Source organism: Pleurodeles waltl, chromosome 6 (assembly GCF_031143425.1).
Source record: "Pleurodeles waltl isolate 20211129_DDA chromosome 6, aPleWal1.hap1.20221129, whole genome shotgun sequence".
NCBI classification, from domain to species: Eukaryota; Metazoa; Chordata; class Amphibia; order Caudata; family Salamandridae; genus Pleurodeles; species Pleurodeles waltl.
In genome coordinates, this window is record NC_090445.1 from 222,817,236 (window position 1) to 222,831,304 (window position 14,069).

Genomic DNA, 14,069 nt, shown 5'->3' on the forward strand with positions numbered 1-14,069 from the left:
TCCTGGGCAGATAGGAACAGAAATCTGCTCTGGCAGGGGCGTTAGCACACCCCTCCCAACAGGATGACTTGCAAATCGGCATTCCAAGGCGGGGGGGAGGGCTTGAAGCCTCTTGCCTTGGTATGCATCTGGCTTCACTTAGAAGAGAGATAACAACCTTCTGCCCCAGGGCGCATTTGGCACCTAGACACGCAGGAAATGTAGTATTCAGAGAGGTGTGTTCACCCCTCAGATCTGTCCCACCCTTAAGGGGAGCTCCCTGATGTGGACACAACACTTAGAAATCTGCCATCTTGGTGTTGGCAGAATTAGGAACTCTGGGACAGGGTTATGCCCACCTCCCATAGGAAGTGGTCATTTAGGGGACATAGAGATCCCAGGGGTACGCAGCCCATTTTCTACTACCCTCCACTCCCCTAACACCCTTAACTTCAGTATTTAAGAGAGCCTCTTGCACCAGGAAATCAGATTCCTGCTGACCTATGAAGGAGGAAACAGAGCGCCAAAAGCAAAGACTGAGGAAGAAGCACATGACTTGGACGCAGCCATGCCGGCCTGTATGCTGCTCCCGTCAAATTGTGCCAAAGTTGTCTCGTCCTGCAACCTGTTGTGCCTCCAAAAGCCTGGGAGGAGTGCCTGCCTTCAATAAAGACCCAGGAACTTCCGTGAAGCAGCGGAGCTGCTTCCCTGCATCTTGCAGGCACCCCAAGAGAACAGCGAGTACTGACCGCTGAGAATCCAACACCGTTGCACCCGTGCTGCCTAGCCAGAGCATAACCAGGCCGATGGTGCAAGCATGGTCCCCCCCCGTCCCTCCAGACGGAAAGCCCACCTTGGACTTGCCTACCTTGAACTTGCCCAGCGTGGACTCACTGACACCGTCTGCAGCCTCTGTTCGCAGGCCCCTTGAACTGCAAGCGATCACGCAGGAGAAAACCTGATGCATCAAGACACTTTTACATCTGTTGCCCATGGAGAAGAGGACCTAAGGTGTCCCCACGTCCCAGAGCATCTCAAGATTTGAACCCACTTGTTGGTTCACCTCAACTGGACTCCCAGTCGCTGTCTGCAGTGCCTTTCTGACTGGACTGATCCCCACTGACTTCAACAGGGCACCCGACACTTAACTACACTTCTGTACCTGGCCGCCCAAAGTGACCTGCTGGTGTGGCCTAGGACTCTGCCCATACTCACCTGAAGTCTAGAAGATTAGCCCTGTGAATCACTGCTTAGTACCTGTTTGCCATAATTGTTTTTCCTTCAAAGAATAACGTTGTAACTTCCAAAAATTGCACTGTCGACTTTTCAAAACTGTAAAGATTTTTCTTGCAAAACGTACTTACCTGATCATATTGATTCTGCTGCCTAAGTTTATGTAAGGATACCTGTTATTTTTGTAAATTGGTGTGGACCTCCTTATGGAGTTGTCTCACTTATTCACTTTGTGCCTAGGGTAAATGTGTAACACGCCTTTCAGATAAGCCTAAGGCTGCTCGACCACACTACCCCCTAAAAGAGCAGCTTGGGATTGCTCGCGGAAGCCCTTGTCCACTGGTAAGGAAACCCTTGGACTCTTCACACGACATTCCATATAAAAAGCCAGCTTCCTACAAAGAGCAAAAAATAAAATGAGTTTTCCCCATTTAGCTCCCATAGGAAATGTTAAGAGCCTACAGCCCAAACTGCTTTACAGATTTATGTCAAATTTGTCATGAAAGTAAACTTAAGCTTTTATTTGTTTAGTGTAATCCCATTCATTAAGAAGACTTTAACATCTAGGGGTTTTAAAGGATGTTGAGTGAGCTTTAAAAATCTAACACTGTCGACAAAATCGCAAATCAATTCTGAATCTAGATTTTTGAGCTGTAGAAACAAATTCCCACAAACATAGAGGCCCTACCTTAGAGGAGTGTGACTCCAGTAAATGCCGAGGAGTAGCCAGAGGAATGGTAGGAGTCCCACACCAGGAAAAAAAAAAAAATACCAGCTTCACCTGCCATTTTGTGAATGCTACGTAACTGATGTGGTGAAAAAAAATTCCAGAGGTAAAGGGAGATCAGTGGTGGGGACCTACAATGCTGCTGGTAATGGGTTATGTGCAAGACCTGGCACTGCACCCAAACCTTGTGTATAGCCAAATCTTGTTCGCTGTGAGGTTGGCCACCGGTAGGGTGTTGGGTCTGGCTGAGCAGTGAAGATTGGCTGCTCGGTCAGTTTAAGCGAAAGAGCTGATTTACAGTAATTCGCATTGGTGTAGGCTAATGGCAGGGTGCTGTGCATAAGTCCTAGTCTTCCGACAATTCCTGCGGTGCATGATTGAGTGCCAACTCCAGTGGCTAAACTCCACTGTGCACAGCCACATGGTGCATGACCTGCACGATGAATGACCCCATCCTCCATGAACAATTATTCGGAGGTTCCTTTCTCTTGCACTAAGAACTAAAGTAGAGTGAATGAAGATAGGAGCGCCAAAACAATTCACGTCATGATGGTTTGACAGGCTATTATTCATATCACAATACTTGACAGGACAAAAACTAAGTAAAAATGGATCATAAAACTTTGGTGCAAGTGTCACAAGCCTCTATGCTAAACCTCTAATATTCAAGTCACAATGCTTTCTAGAGCGCTAATATTAAATAGATGAAAAACTAGGCTTGATTTGACTGTTAATGTCATAATACTCTATAAAGTACAACATAAAACTTATGCAAAACAAATACCACATCTGCATCTTTGTCACCCCTTCCAATGTCATCGTCATCTTCATCATCAGAGTCCAGTTCAGGTCCAATATAGTTCCCAAACTCATCATACAGTTCAGTATCCATGGTGTTAAATCCTGCTGGAAAAAGAGGGAGTGTTTTATACCCTTCTGAAGTAAACAGCACTTACATCCTCTTACAATTAGAAAACAATAAGAAGACACCCATATGCTATGCCCGTAAGACAAAATAAATTAAAAATTAGTTCTAAGTAAATTAAGCAAACCTCACAAGTAAACAATTCACATGTGCTCATGACACTTTTATTATACGTGAGTGCAACACTCACTTTTCCAAAGGGCTTACACATAAGACATTAAAAAAAGCAATCCTCTTAACCCAAGTATTTTATTACTGTAGACTCATGTGAAATTAAGTACACACACTTTCCGTAAAGACTATATTGCAGATGATGTACTCTAAATAATTGCATTTTTCATATAGGTATGTTCACTTTGTCACAAGTCAGTGATCAATAAAGTACTTTAAAATGGAACAGTGTAAGAAACACATTTAATCCGGCAATGCTTTAATCCACATACATACATATACATCTTATAATTTTTTTAAGGCAGTCCTGCGTCAAATGATCAATGCTTTTAATTCAAACAGAGAGCTACTCTTGCGTGCTGTTTGACAATTCCTTTGTGTCCCTCTTTTACAATCATCTTGTATTTCTTTGAGATATATCTATGTAAAAATATTATTTTTTCTATAATGATAACTGTACTAATTGGAGGTTCTTCCAATAACCAGTTCCTAAATAAATACTCATGAATAGATTCGACTACATTTGGTTGAAATTCTTCAGATGTTCTAATTGATGTTAACCGTGTGCTCCCCCACCCCAAGGCTTTGCACTCTCCCCCAATTACAACTACTGACCCAAAAGAAGATCCATTTTCATTCGTACCAAGACAATACTCAAATCACTATCTATGCAGAAAATACATTGAACTACGTCTGACATTACCTAACATTGGATGATAGACGGGTTCCAGTTTCCAAAGGTCAAAAAAGATGTTGATCACCAACAAATCTGACACCCCTCCCTTATGGAACCAGCCCTCTCCCTCCTAAGACAGCAACCCTGTAGGAAGTTGGCTCTGTATGTGCTATTTCAAAGTAAGGAATAGCATGCACAGAGTCCAAGGGTTCCCCTTAGAGGTAAAATAGTGGTAAAAAGAGATAATACTAATGCTCTATTTTGTGGTAGTGTGGTCGAGCAGTAGGCTTATCCAAGGAGTAGTGTTAAGCATTTGTTGTACATACACATAGACAATAAATGAGGTACACACACTCAGAGACAAATCCCGCCAATAGGTTTTGTTATAGAAAAATATCTTTTCTTAGTTTATTTTAAGAACCACAGGTTCAAATTTAACATGTAATATCTTGTTCGAAAGGTATTGCAGGTAAGTACTTTAGGAACTTCAAATCATAAAAATTGCATGTATACTTTTCAAGTTATTGACAAATAGCTGTTTTAAAAGAGGACACTTAGTGCAATTTTCACAGTTCCTGGGGGAGGTAAGTTTTTGTTAGTTTTACCAGGTAAGTAGGACACTTACAGGGTTCAGTTCTTGGTCCAAGGTAGCCCACCGTTGGGGGTTCAGAGCAACCCCAAAGTCACCACACCAGCAGCTCAGGGCCGGTCAGGTGCAGAGTTCAAAGTGGTGCCCAAAACACATAGGCTAGAATGGAGAGAAGGGGGTGCCCCGGTTCCGGTCTGCTTGCAGGTAAGTACCCGCGTCTTCGGAGGGCAGACCAGAGGGGTTTTGTAGGGCACCGGGGGGGACACAAGTCCACACAGAAATTTCACCCTCAGCAGCGCGGGGGCGGCCGGGTGCAGTGTAGAAACAAGCGTCGGGTTTTCAATGTTAGTCTATGAGAGATCTCGGGATCTCTTCAGCGCTGCAGGCAGGCAAGGGGGGGATTCCTCGGGGAAACCTCCACTTGGGCAAGGGAGAGGGACTCCTGGGGGTCACTTCTCCAGTGAAAGTCCGGTCCTTCAGGTCCTGGGGGCTGCGGGTGCAGGGTCTCTCCCAGGCGTCGGGACTTTAGGTTCAAAGAGTCGCGGTCAGGGGAAGCCTCGGGATTCCCTCTGCAGGCGGCGCTGTGGGGGCTCAGGGGGGACAGGTTTTGGTACTCACAGTATCAGAGTAGTCCTGGGGTCCCTCCTGAGGTGTTGGATCGCCACCAGCCGAGTCGGGGTCGCCGGGTGCAGTGTTGCAAGTCTCACGCTTCTTGCGGGGAGCTTGCAGGGTTCTTTAAAGCTGCTGGAAACGAAGTTGCAGCTTTTCTTGGAGCAGGTCCGCTGTCCTCGGGAGTTTCTTGTCTTTTCGAAGCAGGGGCAGTCCTCAGAGGATGTCGAGGTCGCTGGTCCCTTTGGAAGGCGTCGCTGGAGCAGGATCTTTGGAAGGCAGGAGACAGGCCGGTGAGTTTCTGGAGCCAAGGCAGTTGTCGTCTTCTGGTCTTCCGCTGCAGGGGTTTTCAGCTAGGCAGTCCTTCTTCTTGTAGTTGCAGGAATCTAATTTTCTAGGGTTCAGGGTAGCCCTTAAATACTAAATTTAAGGGCGTGTTTAGGTCTGGGGGGTTAGTAGCCAATGGCTACTAGCCCTGAGGGTGGGTACACCCTCTTTGTGCCTCCTCCCAAGGGGAGGGGGTCACAATCCTAACCCTATTGGGGGAATCCTCCATCTGCAAGATGGAGGATTTCTAAAAGTTAGAGTCACCTCAGCTCAGGACACCTTAGGGGCTGTCCTGACTGGCCAGTGACTCCTCCTTGTTATTCTCATTATTTTCTCCGGCCTTGCCGCCAAAAGTGGGGCCTGGCCGGAGGGGGCGGGCAACTCCACTAGCTGGAGTGTCCTGCTGGGTTGGCACAAAGGAGGTGAGCCTTTGAGGCTCACCGCCAGGTGTGACAATTCCTGCCTGGGAGAGGTGTTAGCATCTCCACCCAGTGCAGGCTTTGTTACTGGCCTCAGAGTGACAAAGGCACTCTCCCCATGGGGCCAGCAACATGTCTCGGTTTGTGGCAGGCTGCTAAAACTAGTCAGCCTACACAGATAGTCGGTTAAGTTTCAGGGGGCACCTCTAAGGTGCCCTCTGTGGTGTATTTTACAATAAAATGTACACTGGCATCAGTGTGCATTTATTGTGCTGAGAAGTTTGATACCAAACTTCCCAGTTTTCAGTGTAGCCTTTATGGTGCTGTGGAGTTCGTGTTTGACAGACTCCCAGACCATATACTCTTATGGCTACCCTGCACTTACAATGTCTAAGGTTTTATTTAGACACTGTAGGGGTACCATGCTCATGCACTGGTACCCTCACCTATGGTATAGTGCACCCTGCCTTAGGGCTGTAAGGCCTGCTAGAGGGGTGTCTTACCTATACTGCATAGGCAGTGAGAGGCTGGCATGGCACCCTGAGGGGAGTGCCATGTCGACTTACTCGTTTTGTCCTCACTAGCACACACAAGCTGGCAAGCAGTGTGTCTGTGCTGAGTGAGAGGTCTCCAGGGTGGCACAAGACATGCTGCAGCCCTTAGAGACCTTCCTTGGCATCAGGGCCCTTGGTACTAGAAGTACCAGTTACAAGGGACTTATCTGGATGCCAGGGTCTGCCAATTGTGGATACAAAAGTACAGGTTAGGGAAAGAACACTGGTGCTGGGGCCTGGTTAGCAGGCCTCAGCACACTTTCAATTGTAAACATAGCATCAGCAAAGGCAAAAAGTCAGGGGGCAACCATGCCAAGGAGGCATTTCCTTACAAACCCCTCCTAACTCCTCTGTTGAACCACACCAGTATACCGAGAGAGTTATTTCAGAGCAGGAGCTGTACAACTATACTTCTAAACTACAAAAAACCTGGAAAAAAAACTGAAAAATAAACCCTGGACAGATCTCTGTACACATACTGAGCCTAGTTAGTTTAGTTATGCATTGCTGATAATACAGTATTAAACCACTCAATAAGAAGGGCTCCTCTCTGGGTCAAACTGGAAGCACACATGCAGAAAATAAGACCACAATGACCAACACCCTATGTTTAAACTCGCTTTAGCCTCCTTATTCAACTTTTCTCATTTTAGATACTACCCTTCCAATAGAGCTGTATACATTTTGCATAACCTTGTATGTTTCTGGGCTGATCTCAGTGGTTCCTTCAGTCTGGAATATATTTAGTTGGAAACGTACAAAACAGATTTTGCATAAGCATGCTGGCATTTGAATTTCGGGTGAGCATGAGGGATCTCAATTGTTATCATTCTGCTCTGCAATTCTGAGTGAGGGTATCTTGCATGTGAATTTTTATCAGAGTATAAGCAATAGTAAGTATATGACTTTTGAGATTACATCATGCAAGACATTGCCTGCTGGGTTTTTAATGCTCCATCTGCACCATCTCAAAAATATTGAAAAATAATAAAATAAAGCATAAGGATAGGTTCAATCCTCCCAAATAACTTGTCAGATTACTGTATGCAATCAATCACCACACTAAATCATTGCCCCCTCTGCCTCTATCAGCTACAAATATTTTTTATTTCAGGAAGCTGATAATGACTTTTATACAGCTGTATAATGTAATTCTGCTAATTAAAAAACACATTAACACACAAGGTGATGGCTGAAATGCTTGCAAATAGTCTGAGCCACTTGGAATCGTTCTGCGTACCATTCCAAATCCACTGCACAAGGTTGGAACACTACCAAGAGCGACTGTCAGTGGCTTAGACTTGTTCCAAGCATTCTTGTTTCAAGCACTCTTCCCATCATTTTGTGTGTGTCTCGTGTAGGGATACGGCCAGATGCAGTTCACTTGCTCGCTGTGCCACAGGATCCAAGCCATACCTCACGGAGGACTAAAGAGGCCACAAAAGGTCTAGGATCACGTGTTCAATTCTGAGGGGACCTCAAACGGCAGATCAGGACCGACTGTTCCCATTATTAGGAGTAAAGGTAGTATTGATTTGCATTAGGCAGGCTTCAGTCTAAGACCATTAGTGAAAAACAATTGGCTGTAATACTACCCAGTGCTAATGTCAGAGGTTGGGACTTTTTGCAAGCTTTCCTACCATCAACTTATGTGTGTTTACAAACAATTCCAACTGAATGAAAGTCATATCATTGACAAAGTGCTGCTCCCAACAGCAAAGCACGCTCATTACACATTGTAATGTTCATAAATAAAACAGAAAACATTAAGCAATCCACCCAGAAACCTAACAGTATCAGGACCACGCAGCTAGCAACTGGAAGGCCAATTTAACACAACAAAACCTGCTGGGCAAGAAGATAATTCACACTCCTGGAATGAGAGAAAGGGCAAAGTCTGAGCAAAAAAAAAAAAAAAAGACAGAATAGGCGAAACCTGGAGTCCTTCGCAAAGCATATTCCTGGGAAAGAACCACATGAGAGGTCAGCTCTTCTTGATGCCACCTCTAGGGCCCAATGTATCAAGTTACTCAGTGCGCTGGTATGTGCCCAAGCCTCTCCCACTGCTTTCAGCTCCTCAGGTTGCTCTCACTCTGTTGTTCTCCTTACTGTGCCCTTATGCTTTTCAGGGGTACCAGAACACCGTATACATTGGTAACCATGCGCTTTAAAAAAAAAAATGTAATTCAGGTATACAGGCCTTTCCCAATCCCATTCTTGTAAGCTTGGAGAGGAGTGTGCCTATTCACATGGTTCCAGGTTACTTACTCAAACTCTTTCCCTACTCTTTATGGGAAGCGCAGCACTAGTTGTTCAACAAATACCATACTCAAGCTCCCTAAATGTGGGCAGTACATGAACCCCTTCTTTTCCACACCCACAGGGCTACTATCCACTAGTGTTTCTTTGACTGCTGACATGCCAGATTCCATTTGTGATTATTACTGTGATATTCATATGGGAGAAGTAGCTGACTATCTAACATTTATAGAATAACACAGTAAGGTTTATTGTCATAATTAAAAATATAGGTATTACCAACGTAAGCCTGTACAAGCAATTAAAACAGTGCTTTCTGACCAAATGAAGTGTTTACTGCATCCACTCAGGGTCTCCACTGGGTGTCTGTTTTTCTCATCTGACATATGCCCGATGGGCTTACTGTCAAAGACTGACGCTCCCAAGGCTAGTTTGTATCCTGAGTTTAAAACGATACCTGCAGAGACAATGGTTTTTGGATAAGTGTAGGAAGTTGGCTCTGTATGTGCTATTTCAAAGTAAGGAATAGCATGCACAGAGTCCAAGGGTTCCCCTTAGAGGTAAAATAGTGGTAAAAAGAGATAATACTAATGCTCTATTTTGTGGTAGTGTGGTCGAGCAGTAGGCTTATCCAAGGAGTAGTGTTAAGCATTTGTTGTACATACACATAGACAATAAATGAGGTACACACACTCAGAGACAAATCCAGCCAATAGGTTTTGTTATAGAAAAATATCTTTTCTTAGTTTATTTTAAGAACCACAGGTTCAAATTTAACATGTAATATCTTGTTTGAAAGGTATTGCAGGTAAGTACATTAGGAACTTTGAATCATTTCAATTGCATGTATACTTTTCAAGTTATTGACAAATAGCTACTTTAAAAGTGGACACTTAGTGCAATTTTCACAGTTCCTGGGGGAGGTAAGTTTTTGTTAGTTTTACCAGGTAAGTAAGACACTTACAGGGTTCAGTTCTTGGTCCAAAGTAGCCCACCGTTGGGGGTTCAGAGCAACCCCAAAGTCACCACACCAGCAGCTCAGGGCCGGTCAGGTGCAGAGTTCAAAGTGGTGCCCAAAACACATAGGCTAGAATGGAGAGAAGGGGGTGCCCCGCTTCCGGTCTGCTTGCAGGTAAGTACCCGCGTCTTCGGAGGGCAGACCAGGGGGGTTTTGTAGGGCACCGGGGGGGGACACAAGCCCACACAGAAATTTCACCCTCAGCAGCGCGGGGGCGGCCGGGTGCAGTGTAGAAACAAGCGTCGGGTTCGCAATGTTAGTCTATGAGAGATCAACGGATCTCTTCAGCGCTGCAGGCAGGCAAGGGGGGGCTTCCTCGGGGAAACCTCCACTTGGGCAAGGGAGAGGGACTCCTGGGGGTCACTTCTCCAGTGAAAGTCCGGTCCTTCAGGTCCTGGGGGCTGCGGGTGCAGGGTCCTTTCCAGGCGTCGGGACTTAGGTTTCAGAGAGTCGCGGTCAGGGGAAGCCTCGGGATTCCCTCTGCAGGCGGCGCTGTGGGGGCTCAGGGGGGACAGGTTTTGGTACTCACAGTCGTAGAGTAGTCCGGGGGTCCTCCCTGAGGTGTCGGTTCTCCACCAGCCGAGTCGGGGTCGCCGGGTGCAGTGTTGCAAGTCTCACGCTTCTTGCGGGGAGATTGCAGGGTCTTTAAAGCTGCTCCTTGAAACAAAGTTGCAGTCTTTTTGGAGCAGGTCCGCTGTCCTCGGGAGTTTGTCTTTTTCGAAGCAGGGCAGTCCTCAGAGGATTCAGAGGTCGCTGGTCCCTTGGAAGGCGTCGCTGGAGCAGAGTTCTTTGGAAGGCAGGAGACAGGCCGGTGAGTTTCTGGAGCCAAGGCAGTTGTCGTCTTCTGGTCTTCCTCTGCAGGGGTTTTCAGCTAGGCAGTCCTTCTTCTTGTAGTTTGCAGGAATCTAATTTTCTAGGGTTCAGGGTAGCCCTTAAATACTAAATTTAAGGGCGTGTTTAGGTCTGGGGGGTTAGTAGCCAATGGCTACTAGCCCTGAGGGTGGGTACACCCTCTTTGTGCCTCCCCCCAAGGGGAGGGGGTCACAATCCTAACCCTATTGGGGGAATCCTCCATCTGCAAGATGGAGGATTTCTAAAAGTCAGTCACCTCAGCTCAGGACACCTTAGGGGCTGTCCTGACTGGTCAGTGACTCCTCCTTGTTGCTTTCTTTGTTCCCTCCAGCCTTGCCGCCAAAAGTGGGGGCCGTGGCCGGAGGGGGCGGGCAACTCCACTAAGCTGGAGTGCCCTGCTGGGCTGTGACAAAGGGGTGAGCCTTTGAGGCTCACCGCCAGGTGTCACAGCTCCTGCCTGGGGGAGGTGTTAGCATCTCCACCCAGTGCAGGCTTTGTTACTGGCCTCAGAGTGACAAAGGCACTCTCCCCATGGGGCCAGCAACATGTCTCTAGTGTGGCAGGCTGCTGGAACCAGTCAGCCTACACAGACAGTCGGTTAAGTTTCAGGGGGCACCTCTAAGGTGCCCTCTGGGGTGTATTTTGCAATAAAATGTACACTGGCATCAGTGTGCATTTATTGTGCTGAGAAGTTTGATACCAAACTTCCCAGTTTTCAGTGTAGCCATTATGGTGCTGTGGAGTTCGTGTTTGACAGACTCCCAGACCATATACTCTTATGGCTACCCTGCACTTACAATGTCTAAGGTTTTGTTTAGACACTGTAGGGGTACCATGCTCATGCACTGGTACCCTCACCTATGGTATAGTGCACCCTGCCTTAGGGCTGTAAGGCCTGCTAGAGGGGTGTCTTACCTATACTGCATAGGCAGTGAGAGGCTGGCATGGCACCCTGAGGGGAGTGCCATGTCGACTTACTCGTTTTGTCCTCACTAGCACACACAAGCTGGCAAGCAGTGTGTCTGTGCTGAGTGAGAGGTCTCCAGGGTGGCATAAGACATGCTGCAGCCCTTAGAGACCTTCCTTGGCATCAGGGCCCTTGGTACTAGAAGTACCAGTTACAAGGGACTTATCTGGATGCCAGGGTCTGCCAATTGTGGATACAAAAGTACAGGTTAGGGAAAGAACACTGGTGCTGGGGCCTGGTTAGCAGGCCTCAGCACACTTTCAATTGTAAACATAGCATCAGCAAAGGCAAAAAGTCAGGGGGCAACCATGCCAAGGAGGCATTTCCTTACAATAAGGAAAGGAAATTCTATGAAATGCACCACATACACATTTATTTATGAGTTTTGTAAAGCATTGTCATGTCAAAGTGTGGTCAATACAGAGCCCTGAAGAGAACAGAAGGGAGTCTGAGTGCAACAAAGAAATGATTAGGTAGAGCACAACTGAATGTGAGGAGCTACACCCATATCCCTTTGTGGCTGCTCTTGTCTGGGAAAGTGGAAAGGGCAACAACAGCCTAGAGGGTTTTCCTCACAAGTTATCTAAACCAGATACTGTTAGGTTCTACTCTCAGCCTGGAGTTCAAAGTGTTATAGGGTCTATCATCAACGATTAAGACATACTTCAATGTCCCAGTTGGCAAATAAAATACAGCTTGGCCAATTGAAGGTTCCTCCCTAGGTTTTGAAGAGAATTAGGGTTGGAGGGTAGAAGAGTCCTTTGTTTTAACAGCCATGACTACAGCGCAAATAATGTTGAATTTGAACACCGATTAGACAGCCAGTGCATAGATTTCAATGTCAGTATCACAGGGTCAGACTTCTGAGAGTTCAGAGTACTCAGCCCCACGATTTTGTAGTGTGTGTAACCTGTCCAAATGCACTAGTAAGCCATATAAAGGACATACTGCTAAATTCCAGCCAACTCATTAGTACAGTTTGTCCGCTCAAAGATTGATGTGTATTACTGGAAGGATTTAATTGAGCATGGACAACTGTAAGCTTTGGTCCATATGTTTCTCACTTTGGGAGATCAAATTAGTATAGATTTCAGGCCACTGAAAATGAAGCTTGCTATGATCTGACCTTTCAAGCACCAAGATCTCTATTTCCTATCTTCAGCCAAAGGAAATATATTTTTCCACTTGAAGTAAATTGTTGTCTAGACATGATATAATGATGGCCTAGTTCTGACAATTACTGCACAGTCTGATAATGGACATGAGTACCACCAGAGTACATTAGGAAACGTACCAGTGGGTAAAGAAAGGGGGTGTATATATCATGCTACACTTCATACTGCCGATTCCTGTGACATGATATGCAGTTACAGTCCTCAGTTAAGGAAAAGTAAATTTATTGAAAGACTGTGCCAGATACCAGTGTCAACTTGTTGAGCTTTTACAGGTGGTCTCAAGATCTATAGCCTCAATTAAAAGAAAACTAAATACTGCAACATGCTTTGCCTCAGAAACCAAAAGATATGACTACATTACATTAGTGGTTGTAACTCTCCAATGGCTTTTCACAAAAGCCAGACCATTATTTTCCATCTGGCTTGCATCAGTCATAAGGTTCTAAATACCTCTATTTCTTGATACCAGACATCATAAGTTGAAAATATCTGTCAGGAGCATGTTGCTACTTAGTGCTGCTGCTGTACTTTAACTACAACCCCCAGGATTAAAAAAGGAACATACACCAACGCAATCATTTTTGGACAGTGCTACTAGAATTTGAAAAATTTCCCCCTGATTTAGGAACCAAAACAGGGGTGGGAAATTTAATACAATATTTACTTGTCCATGGGGCAGGTTACTTCACAAATCTGCTTTAAAAAATCCACTTTTCCCTATGGTGCCACTTAGTGTGGCGACAACTTATGGCAGCAATTTCATTATATAGGAGATCTGATAGTAGCCTCTCTGATTATGCAAAGGCTCATACTATTATAAGGTCTGAATACTAGCAATTCCCCTTATTTTCCCACCTTTCAGCAGATATATATGCTGGTGCGAAGTAATGGAAAGCAATAGTTTAAGGGTTGGAAAACCCTTTTGAGTTTGTGCAAACTTAACTTGTATGTTTAGGGGGTTTTCACAAGCTCTTCTCTAATCCTTTCCCATACTTAGAGAAGTTGGAAATTTACTCCTGACAAGGGGAGAAGTAAAACATCTTCCGGGGTTTGGGAAAAAAGTAGTTGAACGGAAAGTCAACTTGTAAACGCTCAACAGGGAGATTTTTGTGGGAGCAAATCTACAGATCTATATTTGCTAGTTATAAAATGCAGTTTATAAATATTTTCAAGGAGTACGATTTTCTTGCAAACTTCTGTAAATTCAGGAAAGGCGTATTTCTGCACTCATGCAAGGATATATGCTATGGGTGCACTTTTGAGATTTTCTTTAAGAAATGGGCCCCTAGTTAGGCCTGGGGTTAACCAAGACCTTTGTTTTTTATTAAAATTCTATTTATGTGAGTGAAAGTATTCTGCTCTTTCACAAGACGCATTACCAGCACACAAAGTAATTTTGTTCAGTACCAGGACCTACTGTGGAAATGGTGCTTTTTGACAATGAAAAATATTTTTGCTACTTGCCAATGTTTGTTATGATTGTTAGGGCCCAGCAGCTCTCACAACAATAAAGTTTTACAAAAATCATGTCAAAACAAGATATACATTGACGAAACAAAAGGCTGACCACCAACGTCGACCTATTGGCT

The 14,069-nt window shown here is 45.3% G+C and overlaps 1 protein-coding gene across 2 annotated transcripts in view; it reads right to left on the reverse strand.

Annotated features, from left to right (window-relative positions):
* EFTUD2 (elongation factor Tu GTP binding domain containing 2) overlaps positions 1–14,069 on the reverse strand; it is a 346,977-nt gene that overhangs the window by 312,827 nt on the left and 20,081 nt on the right. The window contains exon 2 of one of the 2 annotated variants that reach the window (XM_069237938.1): positions 2,724–2,842. In XM_069237938.1, the coding sequence (XP_069094039.1) occupies positions 2,724–2,831 (108 nt within the window). In that variant the 5' untranslated portion in view covers positions 2,832–2,842. Of the gene's footprint in view, positions 1–2,723; positions 2,846–14,069 lie in introns of both variants that reach the window. The other variant, XM_069237936.1, reaches the window with a different exon arrangement.